The following is a 20,490-nucleotide window of genomic DNA, read 5'->3' as shown; positions in this document are numbered from 1 at the left end:
AAAGCCGCTGCTGTGCTTTCATCAGCCACTGGTGCAAAGCCCCCGTGAATCAGACTTCCACAACCTCTTCTCTGTGGGAAGCAGAATTTCCCAGTTCGGCAAGGAATCAATTCTTACTGTTTCTGATGCCTTGACCTTACAGGTCATTTACCAGGCATACGATCATCCACCAGACCACCAGTGCTTACCTCCAGACCTAACGGTTGGAGGAGGTTCATCAGCTTCTGGCAAAAGGGGCCATAGATCCAGTACCCTGCTTGGAAAGAGGCAAAAGCTGGTATTCAACTTATTTTCTGGTGCCAAAGGAGTGCTTGGGTGGCTTAGTCCCATCCTAGATCCGAGGCTTTTGAACTTATACTTACGCAAAGACAATTTTAAGATAAGTTCTCCTTGGCCAGCTTCTTTCTGCCCTAAACCTGCAAGATTGGCTGGTCTCCCTGGTTCTCCAAGATTCCTACTTCTCCAGCATTGGATCTTTCATGGATTCACATGCTTTTGAATATTCCCCATCATCAGGCTTGGAATCCTCGGTTACACCCTTATTACTTTATTATGTAAAGAAAAAACAGTATGTTTTGCAGTCCATCCCTGTCCTATTGGGTGCATTCAGCCCCAACCAATGGGATGTCGAGTATCTAGCTCCACCCCTTGAGGTACTTCATAGATTCTAACCGCACCTTGTGCTGACAGGAGTCCGCTTTCTCCTGCGAGAGAGAAACTTCAAAATAAACTTCTGCTTCAATTCAAAGCCAGATAAGTTTATAGATTTAGTGACTGAGATGGAAAGCAGATTTAAAAAATCTGTGTCTAAGGCTTTTTTGACTTGTGGGATGAAGAATGTCTACGAGGGGACACGCAATAGGAGTGTATTTACTGCCTATACCCCAACCACACTTCAGATGACTGTAGCATATGCTTCAGTTTTGGTGCAAAAACCCTAAGGGACAGGCATAGGAAGCTTGTCTGCTGGCTCAATGAGGGCAAATGCACACCAAGCAAAATCCCCCAAAAGTCTGGCAGCAAGACCATCCTTAAAAGCCTCCCAGCCTCAAAAGGGGCTAGGTCAGAGGAGAGGCCACCAGACCTTCAAAAACGGCATAATATAGTGGAGAAAAAAGGAAAAAAGATGACCGAAAGAAATTGTCGATCGTTGTCCACGGGCCTAAGGCCTTGACGTCACAAAACGTATACTCGACAACGAGGCCGTCGACTAACACCAACAATAGTAGGATAACATTTTCATTAACGAGGGAAGACAATATATCAGACGGGTTGCCTGTCCACAGGAATGCAAAAGATACCATCTTTGTCGGTGATGCACAGATCGTTGATGGCCACACAAAAATCGTCGACGACCACACCACTGTCTTCATTGATGACGCACAAAACATCGACCACACCTTCATCGTCGACATAGTTTCCTCGACCTCCCACACAGGCGGGCCTAAATCCTTGTCGATGAGCATCCATGGCGACAGGGCTAAGATGTCATCAGATAAAGTAGTCTATACAGTCTACGGAACCATCAAAGATAACTTCCCCACCACCATCCACAGGAAAAGCATCATCGAGCAACAGCCCCTTTGACGGAATACAAGGGTAAAGCACCCAGAAGCAGCAAGGAGCCTTCTATAGTGGTAAAAGTTCCTGTGGCAGCAATTACCCAACAGTCACCAGCAAAGCAAACACAAAAAGTGGACCTATCAGCAAAACATCGAAAAATGTAAACTAACAAGGATAAAGACACACAAGAGCAAACAATTTCACAATTTGTATCTCGTTTATCAGTACTCATGCCTGTACAGATTCTGGAACATCACATAGACTCTGAGTTTGAACAGGGGTATTCCCCCACGTTTTCAGAGTCGGGAAGCTCAGATTAACCACAGAGTGGCAACCATCTAAAGGAGCCTACACAATTACTGGTTCCAATCGCAGTGCTGTTGCCAATACCCACTACAGCGCCGTTACCGGCTCCAATCCAGCCAATACCAACTCCGGTGCTTACGCCGGGCCCTGCACCATGTCCCAGCATGCATCCCCAAATGCTTCTCTTTTTGCAAGTCCTCCATTCCTTGCAGACATTGGTGGCACAATGAGATGAACCCCTGACTGTGCTGCAAGCACCACCGCCTCTAGTGCCTCCTCTTCCTCCTTCCCCTGAAATAGCCAGATCGAGGTCACATTTAAGGCAATGGCAGAAGTCCCCTGTGCAAAGGAGAAAATCTCTGATACCACTATGCTCACCAGAGCGCTCAGGGCCTCGTGCGCAAGGGATATGGATTCCACAGCATCTACGTCCCGTGTAAACGGCTATTGGGATACAGATGATAATACCAAAGATTCGGTCCCAAAGGAACCAGCAAAACAATCGCCTCTAGATGAGGTTGGAGCATTCCACACCATGATAACGAAGGCGTGCGAGGAATTTGGGCTAGCCCCTTCAGAAGAAAATAAGGATTGTTTTTTGTTTGATTTCATGAGTAAAAGGAAGAAATCAGTAATCTCTCATGATTTTACATGAGGAGGGGCTTCTTCTTATGAGAAAGCTGTTTTCTGAGCCAGCACTTAAGGGAAGGCTGGAGAAAGAATTTAGAGCTCCTGACACCACACCCAAGTGCCTTACAGCACAGCCAACCCCAAACTCAGTAGTGTCCTTAGCAGCGGGAAGGAAGGCATGAACTCAGGGGTCCAAATGCTGAGTACCTTCTGACAATGAAGGTAGGAAAACAGACGCCTTCAGTAAGAAGCTCCCAGTGGTAGGTGCAACAGCTGTAAAGGTAGCCAACGCTTTAGCGATTATGTCCCGGTATGACAGGGAGATGGTGAACAGGATGGCATCCATCTTGGAGCATCTACCGGAGGAAAAGCGTAAAGAAGCTGTAGCCATCCTCCATGAAGGGGAAGAAGCATCAACTCATACCATGAACATAGCAGTGGATATTGCAGAGGTTGACTTCAAACAAAGCGTGAATGGAGTCGTCCTCAGCAGGCAAGGGTGGTTACCATGCACAGATTTTCGTATGGATGTCCAAAGTAAAGTGTTGCATATGCCATTTGAAGGAGAGCAGCTCTTTAGTCCCTATTGACGAAGCCCTAAAGGCTATAAAAACAGATACCAACACAACAAAGCTGCTTACGTCCCTACAAACAAGGCATACCTTTCACCCTTGTCGTGGGGCATCAGGTCGCTCTGGGACCTCCACAAGAGGAGGTAGATCCTATTAGCGGTGCTCCCAATACTCTCAAGGTTTCAGGAAATCATATCAAGGGTACAAATCAAAAGACAACAAGAACACCCAAAGGCAGAGACCGGCATCACCATCTCAGAGGACAGCAGCAGAAAGAGCAGGCTTGACTTCCAACATTTGGCAGGTGGGAGGCAACCTCTAGCATCAGTTGGAGCAATGGAAAGCTATCACAACAGATGCTTGGGTCCTAGACATTTCGACAGGGGAATGTCCCGGAGTTTGACAAGAAACCACAGAAGGTGCCCCAACACCACTAGTATGACCTCCTCTAAGGATCCTGTAAGCTGACACATGAACAATGCTAGTCATACATGCTATACAAAGCGTCCCAAGAAAGCAGCGAGACAGGGGGGTTTACTTGTGCTTCTTCGCAGTAAAGAAGCCAGACGGAAAATGAAGGCCGATTCTAGACCTGAGAACCCTAAGCAATTTCTTTGGGAAACAAAAAAATTTAAAATGCTCACTTAGCAGACATCGGGGCAGTGCCGCTGAGAGACTTCTGTGAGGAGTCGGGAATAAAACTCGGACACATATTAGATATGGTTTTGGCTAAAGACTTTTAATGATAAATAAAAAGGGGTTGGGAAAATACCTTGCTATCCCTGCACTAGATGTGTTTCCCGACCTAAACTCTAAACTAAGGATCTGTCAGTGTTAGAAGGGCCAAAATAAAATCGTCATGTGTCCAAAGTATTATTCTGACCCACACATTTTAAGGAAATAAATCTTCATGTGAAATGGATAATGTCTTTGGACTTTAGTGTTTCAAAAACTTTCCAATGGGAAAAGGAATAAATAACTCCAACAAAAAGTCTCTTCAAGGATATTGTTCCTTGATCCAGAGGGTGTTTCCTCCCTGAATTCTTCTTTACTTTTTCTTGAAAATACTAAATCTGATCTTTCCTTTTTTTAAAAAATATTTCTTTATTGGCATTTTGATTTATCACATCAACAAAAAAGTGAACCAAACTACTAACGCCTTCCCCCCTCCTCTACGTGTCCTCCCCTGTGCAATACTTGGTGGGCGTCTCCAAAGTCTGTCATTAGCCGATGCCCATGAGTTGCAGTTTGTGAGGCAGTAAGGTTCATTGTAGTCCTCATGTAGGAAGGCCAGCACTAGTTTCCGATCATTGGAGAATTTAGCTTGCTCCCCCTGTATTGCGTACGTAATCCATTCCAAGGATAAAAAGTTCCAGACATTGACAAACCAGTCCTGAACATAGGGGAAGATCTTTTGATTTCTATTTTTGGCTATCACTAACAGCACTGCAAGGTTTAGAATGGCAAAAGCTTTCCGATAATGTATTGGCCATACTGCAAAGTCCTGTCCATTCATGCCAAGAAGTCGCTCTTTGTGGTTTCTATCCCCCTGAATGGTGAAGATTCTTAGCATTTTATTGTCCATTGCGGACCAGAAGTGTTTCAGCTTCGGGCACCACCACCATATATGCAGCCAGTCCCCCCTCTCCCTGCATTCCCTCCAACAAGTATCAGGATTTCTGGGATTCATCATATGTAATTGTGCCGGTGTGTAGTTTCATTGGGTCATTAACTTGTACCAGAATTTGCGGATCTGTATAGACTGTGTATGTTTGGGAATGTCCCCCCACAATTGTTCACACTCCTCTTCTAGGATTTATACCCTGAGGGTAGATTCTCATTTGCGTTTGTACTTCACCTCTTCTTTGGGGGTTTCGTCTAATAGAAGTCGGTACAGATTGGAAGTTAGATGTTTATCCCCCAGGTTTGAGATCAGGAATTTCTAGAATGGGATTAGGTCTGATGGCTGCGCTCTTATTGGGGTTGAGGGGGCAACAGCCAGTGTTGAAGTTGGAAATAGTGTATTCTGTTTTCCTCCGCAAGCCCTTTTTCAGCCTTACATTGTTCAAATGATTTAATATTTTCCTTCTGGAACATGTCCCTCAACTTTTTACAGCCTGCTTTTTTCCAAAGTGGTAAGGAGGTGATATGCTGTTGCGAGATAGCCCTGTCCCACGTGCCCTCCACCAACCTCACAATCCTGCTTATATGCATATTTTGAGGCCTGTCGGATTTGTATAACCATAGTGTCTATCCTAGTTTTGACCCCGCTATTGCCCGTTCCATTTATACCCATCTTTTTTCTGAGTCCTCTGTGAACACATTTTTTATCACCCGGAGTTGGGCGGCTTGGTAGTATTTGCGAAAATCGGGTAGGCCCAACCCTCCCTTTTGAGTCGGTAGCACTAGAGTTTTTAGTGCTATACAGGGGGTTTTATTGTTCCATACAAAGGCTGTGATCATTTTGTTCAGTGCGCAGAAGAAAGTATTGGGGACGGGAATGGGGAGTGCCTGAAACACATACAGAACTTTGGGCAGAATAGTCATCTTAACCGTGTTTATCCACCCAACCCAGGAGACTGCCAGCAGGCCCCACTTCTGTAGTTGTTGTCTGAAGGAGAGGCTGGTAATTTGCTGAGAACAACTCATTCAATGTCCGAGTTATAGTGACACCTAGCAGCTTAATGCCCCATGGAACCCATCTAAATCTGGATGCCTCCTTCGCCCTGCTCAACCCTTCCCATGTTAGGTTCAGGATTTCAGATTTAGTAATGGGTTTATAGTCATATAATCGAATGTCGAAAGTCATAATCTGGAGAAAAAAAATGTCAAACAAAAAAGTCGAATTTTTTTATTACGTTTTTTATTCAAAATGGGGGGGGTTCCCCCCAAACCCCCTTTTTTATATATTTTTTTTGTTTTACCCATTTTTTTTATTCCCGGACCCCCAAAAAAATATATAAATAAAAAATGTGACTTTTTTTTCCACATTATTGTTTTCGAGATTATGACTTTCGACATTATTGATTCGATATTTTGACTGCACACCTTAGTAATGTTTATTTTTAGCCCCGCTATAGCCCCGAAAGCTTCTAACACGTGGAACACCTCCGTCAGTGAGTTTTCGGGGTCCGTAATGTGAGGAGCATATCATCTGCTTATGCCATGATTTTGTGATGTCGTTCCCGAAGGGATCCCCTGCACACGTTCTGCCGAGCGTATTTTAGATAGGAGGGGGTTCAAGGTGTATTGCATATAAGAGTGGCGACAGAGGGCAGCCTTGTTTGGTGCCTCGTTGCAGTGGGATGGCTTGAGACAGCTGGCCATTGATGAGGAGCCGGACTGTGGGGGGAATTGTAAATTGCCCTAATCTTGTTAAGAAATTCCGGACCAAACCTCAGCCTTTCCATAGGGTGGAAAAGAAAAAAACATTCGACTCGATTGAACGCCTTTTCCACGTCTAAAGATAGTAATATCGCCGGGACCCCTTTTAAGGAAACTTTCTCTATTAAGTGGCAGGCTCGCCGAACATTGTCGTGGGTTTGTCGCTGCCTAATAAACCTTGTCTGATCCGGGTGAATTAATTTCAGCATTAAGGAGTCTAATCTGTTTGCCAGTATTTTTGGATATATTTTAGTGTCCAGGTTTATTAGGGCAATCAACCTATATGATCCACAGAGAGCAGGATCTTTGGCGGGCTTGGTGAGAAGTATCATTTTGGCCTCTTCCATCGTAGGGGTAATGTGACCATTATTCCAAAATTAGTTAAATAACCAGACTAACTTTGGGGCTAGTATGATCTGGTATGTTTTGTAAAATCTAACTGGATATCCGTCTAGGACTGGAGATTTATTCATCGGGAGATTCTGGATTACATGTCCCACTTCCTCTATGGTGATATTCCTTTCCATTGATTCCCTATCCGATGGAGTGATCTGCGGCAAGGGACAGGATTGCAGGTATTCCTTGTGCAATGCCAAGTCTGGACAGTGCGACCTATATAGTGATGGGTAGAATTCCCTGGATTGTGCTGTCATCTCTGGCGTCGTTGTGAATTTATATCCCCGATGGGTCCTATATACCCTGGATAATCTGAGAAGCCTGTTTTTGTTTCAGCTGCCTGGCTAGCAGTCTGTTTACTTTATTGGCCTGCACGTAATATGTCTGCTTTAAGTACAGCAGATTTTTCTCTGCTTTTCTCGTATGAAGCAGATATAATCGCTCTCTAGCGTTCCTGTAAGCTTTACGCAGTTTAATCCTGTGTCTGTTTCCATTTGTTTCATGAACCCCCTTAATTCTGCTTCTAGCTCTGTTTCTAGAGTTCTTACTTGCCTATGCCAGTGTATTCCTTCAGTGATCAGTTAGCCCCTAAAGGTCGCTTTGAAGGCATCCCATTGGGTGTTCACTGTTATTTTGAGCGTTGAGTTGAATTCGAAGAATTCTGTCATTTTTACTTCCAGCCCTTCACGCATAATGGGGTCTGCTAGCAATTCACCCGGGATCCTCCATGACCATAGCCCCGGTTTCATGTGTGGAATATTAATTTCCAATCAAAAGGGCAATTCTATGTGTGCGACTCTTCCTAGCAGCTTAGCTGAGGCCCATATGGAGTCAATGCATGAGAAGGATTATTCGTGGACGTTTGAATAGAAGGTATATCCCTTCTCATTTCCCTTAACTGAGGGCCAAATGTCCTTCAGTGCAAGGTGATCTATTGTTGTTGTAAGGGCTTGCGTAGGGGGAGTGTGACCAAACTGCTTTTGTGCTTCTGTCTCATTGCGGGTCCCATGCTAGGTTAAAATCTCCCATTACTATTGGCTCCCCTGTGCCAAAGGTTTCTAATTTTGAGAGGATTGATCTCAAAAAGCCATCTTGGACTGTATTCGGAGCATAGATAGATGCGACCGTAAGGGTCGTCACCCCTACCTGAATTTTGAGAAAGATGTATCTCCTTCCCTGTCAGCCCGTGAGTTCAGGATCTGGATCGGAGTGCCTGACTTCAGAGCTATGAGCGTGCCTGCTACCTTCCCTGGTGCATTAGCTTGATATATCGTAGGGTATTGCCTCAAGCGAAGTCTATGCCGGTCGAGGTGTTTGATGTGGCTCTCCTCCAAAGCCACCAGGTCTGGTTGGTGGTGAGTGACAAACCTTTCAAGCTTCTTCCTTTTAACAGGGGTGTTCAGGCCCCATATATGAAGTGTTAGACATTTGAATGTAAGGAACTAGGCCGTCTGGAGGTGGACCCCCCCCCCCTTCTTGGCATCTCAGGCAAACTCCACCCTCCCCCTGCACATACACAGTCCCCCCCCTGAAACCTCTCCAATTCCCTCCCTTCCCTTGCACCGCTCCCTTCCCCAACTTGGAAATGGCCCCCCCCCTTCCTTTCACTGGCGTGAGCCATTTTCCCTAAGTTGTCTGAGAGTCGATGACCTGCCAACAGAATAACCTACCAGGGACACCTGATGGGGTACTGCCCCTGCCGTGCCCTTCTTATTGGCAATTGTTATGAGGTGGCATGTAAGAGATTTGCCACTGCGACAGTCATTCTGAGGGATTGCCTTTTACTGTCTTTAGGGCAACCACTTAGTATTTCCTCCAATTGACGTCGGTTCCGTTTTTCGACTCCTTCCCATGGTTTAAACTACTGGGAGAGGCGAGTGCTTTCCAACCTTTCTGGGTACGCTTCCGTTTCTTCATTGATCTGCAGTAAGTGAATCCCCCCTTCCCTTGTCGTTATCCTGTATTGCCTGCTATCATATGTGAAGAGGAGGCCAAAAGGGAAGGTCCACTTATATTTTATCCTTCTGGCTTGCAGTGTCTTTACCACCACCACCATGTCTCTGTGCTTTTTCCAGGTGGTTTGGGAAAGGTCTTGGTATAGCTGGATCTCTGCTCTGTTGTATAAAATGGGCTCTGCCTCTCTGGCTGCTCGCAGTATTTGCTCTTTTTGGGGGTAGCACGCTAGCACCACCAGAGTGTCTGGTCATGCCCCGGTTCCAGACATTTGGGACCCGCCCTGTGGATCCTGACCAGGGGGATACTGGTCCCTTCTTCCCCACTCAGGAGATCCGTGAATATTCCAAGAACCGCCTGCTTTAGGTCTGTATCCACTACCCATTTTTTAATGCGAATGTTGGACCTTCTTTATCTGTTCTCCAGGTCTTCGCACTGCAACTCCACGTTATGTGCAATCCTAGCCAAGTCCTCCAGGGCTTCATCCGTCTTTCGGTTGTCTTGCGCCATCTCTTGTAGGGCCCTTTCAGTAATGTCTGTTCGGTCCCCTAGGGATGCAACCTCTTCTTCAGTTCCGACAGAGCTTGTTTGACCTCTGACGTGAATGTTGCAAATTGCATCTGGAATGACAAGATTAATTTCTCTTGAAAGCCAAGAAAGCATGATGCTAGGTCAGCTTTAGTCACCACTACCCCAGCGGTGGCCTCCTGTCCTGTTTCCCCTTGAGGCATTTCTGCAGCGCCTGGGTGGGTTGGGGTCTCTACTTCCCTGGACCAGCAACCGCAAATGGTGTTGTCCCGCTGAATGGCTGCTTGTGCTCGTTTGCCTGGGGTGTTCTTCCCTTTACCCCCTGGCATTAGGAAGCAATGTGTCTGGTGTCTGAAGGTTGCTGCACACCCGATGGCCTGTTGTTAGGTTCTGTCTGCCCTCCTGTGACCTGCAATGGGTCCCCCCTCAAAGCAGTGGGTTTCTCCCACTATTCCCACCAAAGCTCCCCCTTCAGAGTGCCATGAATCGGCGGGGGTCGGGGGGACTAGCTTGTGTGTGCTTTCTGCTTCTAACTCGGTGTGGGGACATTCTTGCCTTCAGGTGCTCCCTGCCACAGGGTCTCCTTTTTATGCTGTTGCCGGCGGGCGCCTGATTACCTTCTCAGCACGGAGTCTTGGTGCCTGGCGTCTCCCCACCAAATCCAAGGGATGTCTCCTCTGGCTTCCGCTGCCGACCTCTCCTTGATGGGGAGGAAGGGGGGGAGCCCGCTGTACAGGCAATCTCCGGTCCTCTCTGCAACCACTGTTTCCCGCAAGCGGGATGTGAGTGATGCACACCTGCATCTCCCCGCTGTGCTCTGTCACAGGGAGATGGCCCCTTTGTGTCCCTGCTCTGCTGCCTTCTGTGCGCCATTCGGGGGCGAAGCAGGTCGCTTCCTTAGCCATGACTGGAGCCTGTGAGGTGCCGGATGGTCCTTTCCGCATTGGTGAGCCGGACTGCAGGTGAGCAGATGGTTGGTGCGCTCTCAGCTCGCCCTGAGTTCAGGCATGCCCTTCTCCGCTTCCACTTCCTTACGGCAGGCTTTCGCGTGCCTTGCCTGCTGTTACCCGCCAACAGTCCTTCTCCAGCCCACGGGTGTTTACGGCTGCCTTGGGGGAGAAACTAAGTTGGCACGTTGTTTATGGTCGATCAGTGCCGTGAATCCCTCTGGGTGTTTATATATTATGCCTCACCTGACATTGTAGGTCACTTCAGGGAAAGAGCTCATCACTCGCACGTCCCTACTGCATGGCCACCATCCTGGAATACCCTGATCTTTCCTTTTGATCAATACAAAATGTAGGCACAATTCTCTTTCGTCTTTGGGTTGTCCGACTAACTGGTATACTTTCCTGCCAGGGCTTCTTGTATTCACACACTTGTAATTGCTTGTCTTTGCAACTCCACTTTTGATAATTCACCACATTGGCCCTTTTAGTGAACTTCTTTTTTCCGTAGTATATGGTCTTGTTGGTGTTTTGCTCACACTTCCAATCTTGGTAATTCACCACCTTCGCAGCACTATTGGCTAATTCACATTGTCCGGTAAATACTAACTAGTTACTGTGTCTTATTCTCTTTACATAGAGACACACTTCAAAAATTCCCTTCTGTGATAAATGTACTTTTACTTCCTTGCTTTCGGTGTTAACAGCATCCTTTCTTTATCCTTTTTGGGTTGTTCAATTTTAAACATGTGGCATGATCGGCAGTACGCCCCGGTGTTCCCTTTGTTCTTGTGTGTGGACACACCAGCTCTTTGTGGGGTATCCCGATCTGCTTGTAGCCCGCCAATGACAGCCGATGGATGCTCTCTTCCTTGTGCCGCTGGGCTTTTGGTTTTCCTGCTTCCCGCAGTCCCGGTTGGACTTCTCTTCTCCTAACGTGTCTCAGATAAGTGTCTTGCTATTTGTTTCCACTGGCGAACGCCCAGAAGCCCTGCACTCTCTTCTGGCGTTCCCGTGTGGAATCTTCTTCACGCAGCCTTCGTCTAGTGAATGGCTGAGCTGGCTGGCTCTAAACATCCTTATCTCTCCCACCAGCAGTCTGTCATTTCTTCTGGTGATCTTGTTTTAAACATCCTGGGCAAAGGTACACGGTTCCAACAACTCGAGGGTTGCCTCTGCTCAGTTTCTTCTGCGCTGTATTCCTCTTTTCCTCGGCCTCATCGCATTGTTTAGGTGTTTTTGGGAACCATATTTCCTTTTAACTAATTGGCATGAAAACTTTGGGGCAATGGTTTTATTATGTTCTGAGGGCAAGTCTGTGTTTGAAAGTTGATCTGCAGATTGGTTTGAGAGAAATTCAGAACTCTTCTTTGAGGGAGCAGGGAAAGAATAACAATAGGACATTAAGATCTTTTGTATGGGAGATTTCCTCCTGCAAGGGTGAAGGGGGATACTGTGCATGAGATTTCTGCAATGACTTCTCAGTTGTCGGTGGTCTCTCTTTCAGGGAGACACCTCATATCTTCTTCAGGTCTCAGCAAAATTGTCCATGGTGGCCTCAGAGAAACAACCTACTGAAAAGGGCGTTGTTTCGGTAACCCTGTCCCAACTATCCCTGGTTACAGACACAGATCTGAAAGGCTTGAGTGCTCACCTACAATATCTCACACTGATAAGAGCCATCAGGCTGGCCCTGGTCACCTTCCTCCCTTCAGTACGGGTTAAGACTGTGCTGGTACTGATGGACAACACAGTTACCATGTGCTACCTCAACAAACAAGGTGTTTGGAGCTCCTTGCCTCTGTGCAGAAAAGCAATGCGACTGTGGTTCTGGGCTCTGGAGAGCAGGGTCTCTCTGACGACAGCTCATCTGGCTGGCAGGGAGAAAGTAATTGTGGATGCTTGGAGCAAGCAGACTTTGGCCTCCCACGAGTGGGAGCTCTATCAGGATGTTCTAGAAGAGGTGTTCTCCCGTCTGAGGACTGCTCAGGTGGGCCTCTTCGCTTCCAGTATGAACAGGAAGTGCAGGTGGCTCTGCTCCAGGGAATTTCCACAACAGAGAGCTCAGGCAGATGCCTTGACGGTCGAGTGGGACTTCGACCTGCTCTATGCGTTCCCGACAATTCCTGTCATTCTACTGGTTCTCAGGAGACTGAGCATGTTCGGCTCCACATTTATCTTGATCGCTCCGGACTGGGGCCGGAGGATGTGGTACCTGGAGTTGCTGGACATGTCCGTCTGCCCTTCCTGGCGCCTTCCACAGAGAGCAGACATCCTCTGCCGAATAGTGGGACGAATCCTGCATCTGAGCCTCAACAGTATGAACCTTAATGCCTGGCTGCTGAAAGGTTGAAGTATAAGGAGTGGGATTAGTTGGAGGACATCCTAGACGTACTCCTCTCTGTTAGGAAATCAGCCACCAAATCCATTCATGCCTCTAGGTGGTGTAAGGTTTTGACTTGGTGCCAGAGAGGGATATAGACCCTTTTACCTGGTGTGCATCTTCATTTCTAGATATTCTACTTTCTTTGGCTCAAACAAGCCTGCGCATGGTACTGTGAAGAGGGTATCTTGCTGCCTTTTAGGTTTTCAAGAGAACCCCAAAGCAGGGCTCTTCACAATCCCCACAATCATGCAATTTTTGCGAGGATTGTGTAATCCGTTTCCCTCATGCCAGTTTGTTGTTACGGCTTGGGACTTGAATTTGTATTAACATTTACCATAGGTGCTGCGTTTGTGCCCTCCATTCTTGTTCATTAAGATTGCTTACCCGTAAGGTGATTTTCCTGGTCGCCATCACTTCCGCTAGATTGGTGAGGGAGCTCCAGGCGTTGTCAGTTAAACCTCCCTATGTGCTTTTCTCCAAAGAGAAGGTGACATTGAGAGTGAGACTGTCATTCCTTCTGAAGGTAGCCTCTGATTTCCATTCCTCTCAAAAGATCCATCTTCCTGTCTTTTTTTCTCTGCCTCATCCTTCCAAAGCAGAGGAACGATTCTTTCGACTGGATCCGACGCCAGCGCTCAGCTACTACTCTCAGAGGTGGGAGTACAGGAAAGATTAACAGTTTTTTGTTGGTTTGGGTCGTACATGCGCTGGCAGGGCTGTGACCCAACAGACCATGTCAAGTTGGATCAACCTTTGCATCTCGGAATACTATGATCTGGCTGGTAAGGATGTGCCAGAATGTCTCAGGGCTCATTCCACCAGAGGGCTGGCTGCCACCTCTTCTCTAAAACGTGGAGTCCTATCCTGGATATTTGCCAGGTGGGCATCTCTGGTACACATTTGAATAGCATCACTGCTTGGATTCTCAGTCTGGACTGGATGCTCGTTTTGGTGAGGTAATCCTTCAGAGTTTTCTGGTTTTTAGGTGGTGTCCGTGCTCTCCTACCTCCTTCTGATAAACGTACTGCTATGGGAGTCTATCAAAGATGAGGAATCAGTGCGAGGTAGGAATCCATTAGAAATGAAGGGTTACCCAGGAAAACACCTCTGGCCATGGGCTCTTCTCTGGCACTGCTTTCACAAAGGATGGAAGAAATGACAATACCCACACCAGTGCACTGGAATTGATATATTTGTCATGTTATTAAGGCAGATGCAACTGCAGGTAAACAGAAATCTATGGGCGTGCACAAGAAATGCCTGCCACAAATTACATCATATGTGCATCTAAAATATTTAGCTAAATTCATAGATATGAGAAGTTACCAGGAAAAATAAAAGAAATATGCATATATTCCTCAGAACTGGGTTTATCTATTTCAAAGGCACCACACAGTGCCATGGTCAGAGCGTAATGCCTGTCTCTTCTCCCCTCACAACCCCTGTGTGCTTCTCCTTGACAAGGGCTGTTTGTATTCCAAAGATAATATGTACCTTAAACATACCCCTTCCACATTGCAGAGTACATTTTTACCAAAATTCTCCTCCACCAGCATATTTATTACAAGGGTAACAGAGGTTTACATAAACACTTAAAAAGCAGGCCTTTTGCTTTGAGAATAAAATGGTAATTTCTTTACACAGAGCATGAGTTAACCATTTAGCACCTTAAGCATGCTTCTGAATATAACATGTCTGTGCTTCAGTTTACAAGTAGTGCCTACCCTTAATCAGAAGAAAAAATTGCTTCCCACTATGCTTTCTGATGGATGTTTCTCCCACGGATTTCTCGTCCCTCTCCCTGCTACCCGGTGGATGGCTAGTACACCTCGGTTCTGTGTTTTTCGATGTCCGAGTGCTGAGGGAAAAGGGTGAAACTAAGGTCATGGGGTGCTGCATCCCAATATATACTGGTCCCGGCTTCGTGACTGGAACTGGGCTGAGAGTCGTTGGTCGGAGCCGACGAAGAGCCGCGCTATGCCTCCTGGCGCGGAAAAGTTTCCGAAGAGCAGCTCCACTGTGAGATAGACATAACAAAGATCAGGAATCTGTGGGAAGAACTTCCATCAGAAAGAACGTTACCGGGTGGTAAGTAATTTGTTCTTCTGGGAAGACTTAGTTTTGTTCACATTTGATTGCTTCCAGAATTAAATTTTTTTCCTTACACTAATCATTCCACTCCTTTAAATGGATGCGAGTTCTTATTCTCATGTAAAATTCCTGCAAATTGGTGATATACAATTTGTGAGCTGGATGCTGGTAAGTGGTCTATTTTGGGCTTAAGTCTCATTCTAAAGTGATCATATAAAAAAACAGATGTACATTATTCTTTAAAAAAAAAAGCCCTATGGTTAAGTAAGATCAGTTATTTGCTATTCTGGGCATGGGCATATTTTGTTATTTTTAACGAGCTTATTTCTAAAGTTCTGTTCGAACAACAATCCATCTGTTTTGTAGAGAGTGCATGCATTGCTTATGCTTAAATATTTTATCTGAATTTCAATTGAAAGTTCAGAGTGTGAGTAACATTATGTTGAAAGCGGCGAGCCTGCCGACTAACAAAATAATTGTTTGTCTTTTTACAGATACCAATGGCTCTTACCTTGGCATTTCTACCCACAGTCGTCATCTCTCTCCCATACCAAAGCAACGACTGACTTCTTCTGCTGCCAGTCCACCTCTTCACCACACTGAGGCAGAGCCAAGGGATGATGGACTGACATTGAGGTAGCTTTCACGTCTTTAGGGTGTGTTGCGACATCACAGGTACATGTAAGACAATTCCCAAATAACTGGACAGACAGAAAATCTCACAATTTGTAAGGCTACATTGCACATTCACCTTAAATAGTAAATCACAATGTTTGTGAGGTAAATTGGAATCGATCTCAGTACACTGACTATCAGCTGAATGTGTAATAATATACTTTATCTAAAAAAAAAAGACATTTGAATTTTAGAGAGACATTTTCTGTCAATTAGATTAAATGACTCTCCTGTACTAAAATAGGATTCAACGTTCCATTTTAAAGAGGTATAGACTATGTAGTCCACATTTTAGCTCTGTTTCTTTTGTGCTGTTCAGCATTACATTTTAAATATATATTGTAAATCAAGGAAATGTTGACTATTAAGTAGGCTTCACAATACCATTAGAGCCCTGCATTGGAAGTATATACGATTGTGTATTTTCATATTTCAATGTATACTTCGATGAAAGGCCCTATAACAAAACCTTTATTTTAGTGAGCTGCTCAAGTGGATTTCAACTCATTTTAATCCTATTGAAAGCAGATGTCCCAGTTCTTCTTTATTTATAGGAAGGTGATAGCATCTTAAAATGAAACATGGGGTTTAAAATACACAACCCCTCATTAGTTTTTCAGTAATGGCCCTCTGTGGCGTGTACTGAACTGATATGTTTGAGACCTGGCATATGTCTGTCTAGGCTTTCTCGAAATATGAAAGTGTGATGCTTTTATCCATTTGTTCCTAAAGTTCATTTTTTACTCTGGTCTTGGAACATTCACTACTGTACACATACACCTTTTTAGGAGCGCTAACTTATGGAAAGATATCCAGGACATTACCTTTGTTTTTCAGACTGAAGTGGGTTCAAGGAACACGCATGTGTTTTGAAGAGGTTTGGTTGATGAGCCAGACAGAAACTCCCACTCGGTTTCCTAGTAATATTGTTAGCTTCAGCCATTTGTCAACTTTTGAATGGATGTGCATTCATATTGGCATAATGTCCCAGTCGTAGCAGTTGTATTTTATTTCAAATTGGATTGCTGTAACATTATAAAACAACAAAAAAAATGTTCAAATGTAGGGATCCACAGCTGTGGTGAGGTAGAACAAGCCACGTGAAGCTTCTGATAGTTTCCTGTCAGTTTGAGACAGGTACCTAAGTTGGAAAACCGAAAGCTTGGATGTGGGCTACGTAAGGGAGGCTCCCTGGGTGGCATTGTGAACAATCAAGGCAGCAGTGAGGAACCTTTGTCAGCCTGCGTGATTGTTCCATGGAGGCAGATACCTTTTTTTAATATGGCGCCTTCTCCTGCTGTGGATGACTCAGGAGGAGGGGCGGGGGGCTCATTGGATCTGCAGTGGAATAATTGTGTAAGAGTGGAGGCTGCACAGTAGCAATGGCTGCATTGGGGGACGGGTGGAGGAGATGGGGATCATTGACTTCTCCATTCTCTTGGGCCTTGATGATAAGCAGCAGGAGATGTGGATGTGGAGCTTTGGGGGAGAGCGGCTGCCCTGGTAAGCAGTAGAGAATGTGTTCCGTAGTCAGTTGTTACGTGGCTGGCTTGTAGTGCCTATGGATGCCTGATGGGCCCTGCATGGATTAAACTATGGTGTCCAAGCCCCTGTACTGCTAAGTTCTGGAGGGAAACAAGTCAGGTTGGCCAATTAACACATGTTCGTGGAGTGTGGAACATTGGATGTGGGTTCCGTGAGGAGGCTGCTGCAGAATGCCCTGGTCATTTGAATAAATGAGTTGCTTATACTGCAATACACAGTGGCTGCAGGATGCAGAGGGGCTGATTTGACTATTCCCTGTCATTTGAGACATCATTGCCATCACAAACTTTCCTTTGTCTGCACCAGCTTCTTGGGACATCCTGGGTTTGTCGCCTTGCATGGACCCATGGCACTGCCCAGGGTGTGGCCACACTGGCTATGTTGGATATTTCAAAGTTCTAAATCTCCCTAAAGGCTACAACACATTCAATAAATAATCCACCAACTGTGGTGTTCACTGTGAGCTCAAAGGAAGAGGGTGACCTCGTAGGGTCTCGGTAAGCACTTAACACACCTTATTCCAGAATGCCCCTGCCGGAGCCCAAATCGAGTAAATCCGAGATAGGAGACCTATATCTAGTTGAACTAGACATAGGAGACCTATATCTAGTTGAACTAGACTGAGTAAGTGTGCTTAAATCAGAGACCTCAAACCTATAGTAGTGGAAGTTCAACACAGAGCTTCTTGTGCTTGAAGGGTGACAAGGATAGGTACAAGTATATGTTATCCAGAACGCATATGAGAAATTGTGGTGAGGACATCAATAAAATGCTATGTGCCTCTGCTTTACATCCTACTGTAGAAACTGTAGCGCCAGCAGCCTGAGCCAGCAGCCCTGAGGTCCTCCATCATGCCATTTACTAAGAGCAACATGAAGCTTCCCTGCTGGGCATTAAAAAAAATATATATATTTATAAAGGAAGACATTGCAACTCTTGAGGGTGGACATATCAAAATCCATAATGGACTACACTAAAGAAATCAAAGCTCCTGATTCAAGAGTGGCTCACCTTGAGGCACATTTTCAGATGCATTGTGTCCTGCGCAAATAAATATAAATAAAAATATCAATTAAATTCCTCCCACGTATTCCTCATCTTATGATAATTATTCTTTTAGCTTCAGCTGCTTCGGAATAATTTTTTTCAACAGGTGGCGCTGTGTGCCGTCTCATCGATTCGATGTCCATCGAGGGCCTCCGTTCGACTGTCGATATCATCATCAGTACAAATAGCGCACGCAGTGCGCATTGGCTTCAGTTCCGTTTTTCTGAGCTAACACTTCGAAGGATTACAGCACGCTCCGGTTCTTCACTGAACTTAGTCAGCTATTTTTGACCAATGAAAATGTCTTCCCCCGTCTGCTTCATCAATGCCTAAGACAGGCTTTAAGAAGTGCCAACACTGTGGATCGAAGATGTCGATCACCGCCCCCCACCTTATATGTCGGTGGTGTCTTGGTACCGGTCACCGAATCTCTGACTGGAACTCCTGTCAGGCGATGACCGAAAAGGCTCTGGGGCAGCGTAAAGGTATATTGGCAGTGGGGAGGTTGCCTTCGAAGTCATTCGAAGAGCTCAAAGAAATCTGATGAGTCGAGGGCTTCTCCTCGACGGAAAAGATCTCGATTGAGTAGTCAATTGCACCATTCTTCATCTTCTTCAAAGAAGGCAAACAAACGGCGTCACAGGTCGCCTTCGACCTCTAGTGATTCCTCGGCCGAGGTATTCAAATGTCCAACTAAATCGGACTCCCCTGCTAAATGGGATGCGTTTCATGAATAAATTCTTAAATTCTTCGAGAATGCGGCCCAACCCCCCTCGAAAGGCAAGCAGAAAGTCCATGATCCTGTCAATCTGCATCAAGACGACAAAGGGAAGTCGAAGACAAAATCATTAAAATCTTCGAATCCGAGCCATAAACCGGAACTGCATCGAGAATAATCTCGAGCCGACAAGATATCGTCGAAGGCTTCGACGTGTCAGGAATCCAGTCCATCGAGGGTTCCCTCGAAAAAAGCATAAAATGTCGACCAATCCAAAGCCCTCGATAACGCCATCGAGGTCGGAACCGTCAACACCACTTTGAAGTGGTTGTCGACAATTTCTTCGAAGTTGTCGAAGCCAATAGTAACTAGGGAAAAGGTTTTCAAACCCATGCCAAAGAAAGACTTTCATATCTTTTACCTCAATCTATGAAGACAATGAGCCTTCAGATGATAACACACCACCATTTGGGTTACAATATGGCACCCCTAATGTGCCACAGGAGTTGATTTCAAAAGAGTCTAGGTTAAAAGACTTGTATGATAACCTACAATCAGCCAGTGGTATAGATACCTCTCCAGAACTGGAATTTGGTAAGCCAGATCTTACTGACCACGCTGACTCCTCATATAGGCAGCTAATGAGCAAGGTGGCAGAATTTTTAGGTTTGAGCAGGCCTACACCTTCTTTCGAACAGGATGACCTGACAGATATTTGGGATCCGGGTCCACAAAGAGATGCAATTTTACCTTTTCACATTGTTCTACACAAAAGGGTCTCAACAAATTGGGAGATGCCAGAGACTGTGGCTACAGTAAATACAAATTTTGCAAAATAATATAGGCCATCCAGCAGTGACCCAGAGTACTTGACAAAACACACAACACGAGAAAGTTTGGTGGTACAAGCTGCTACATCGCCCAAACAATCAGCATACCCCTCTATTCCTCCTGATAGGGATAAGAGAGTGGATGCCAGGGCAAGAAAAATATTTACTGCTGGTAGTATGGCTTTTAAATCAGCAAACGCAACTTGTGCCTTATCAGAATTTACGTTTATCCTGTGGGACTGCGTAGCTATGGTGGCTGACCACATCCCGGAAGGGGAAGAAAGAGACTGCTTCCTGGCTATCACCAAGTATGGTAAGGAGCAATTTGTGAATGCCTCCAGTCCGGTCTGGATACTGCAGACAGCATCAGCAGATCCATGACACCTAGCACCGTGTTGTGCAGATTTGCGTGGTTGAAGTCCGGATTTGCACCAGATGTGCAGTCTATACTCCTGAACATGTCCTTTGATGGCTCAAGGCTGTTTGGCAGCAAGGCTGATGAAAGTTTGGAAAAGATATAGACCTCGAAAGCGGCGGCTAAATCTCTTAGTGCCGCCATTAGACAGCCTCAACTCTCCAACTCCGGCTCATCATCTTGGAGGGGGTAAGGCCTTTCGATTCTACTCATCAGTTGGAAGAGGAAGTGGACAAGCCAGTCAAAGAAGATTCCCTCGTGGTGGACGAGGGAGAGGTGCTCAGTCAGACCAAGCAGCAGTAGTTTTACCCACAGATGCCACTTTAGCCAGCTCAAAACCACTATGAGGCCTGGCTCACAATACCCGGGTGGGAAGCAGACTTACTCAGCATCTGAAAGAATGGCGTGTCATTACTTTGGATGCTTGGGCACTAGAAACCGTAGCCCAAGGTTACTGCCTACCTTTTTAAAAAAGACCTCTGGATCATCCACCGGGGAGCAACT

General features: G+C 45.8%; 1 protein-coding gene across 3 annotated transcripts in view; it reads left to right on the top strand.

Moving 5' to 3' along the window:
* Positions 1–20,490, top strand: part of OFD1 (OFD1 centriole and centriolar satellite protein) — a 1,295,367-nt gene that overhangs the window by 871,095 nt on the left and 403,782 nt on the right. For all 3 annotated transcript variants that reach the window (XM_069640569.1, XM_069640570.1, XM_069640572.1), the window contains one exon: positions 15,251–15,392. In XM_069640569.1, coding sequence (XP_069496670.1) covers positions 15,251–15,392 — 142 coding nt within the window. The remainder of the gene's footprint in view (positions 1–15,250; positions 15,393–20,490) is intronic.

Source organism: Ambystoma mexicanum, chromosome 7q (assembly GCF_040938575.1).
Source record: "Ambystoma mexicanum isolate Mex_15411 chromosome 7q, UKY_AmexF1_1, whole genome shotgun sequence".
In the NCBI taxonomy this organism is placed as follows: Eukaryota; Metazoa; Chordata; class Amphibia; order Caudata; family Ambystomatidae; genus Ambystoma; species Ambystoma mexicanum.
The sequence above is the reverse complement of the archived record's forward strand: the minus strand, read 5'-3'. Positions and strand labels throughout refer to the sequence as shown.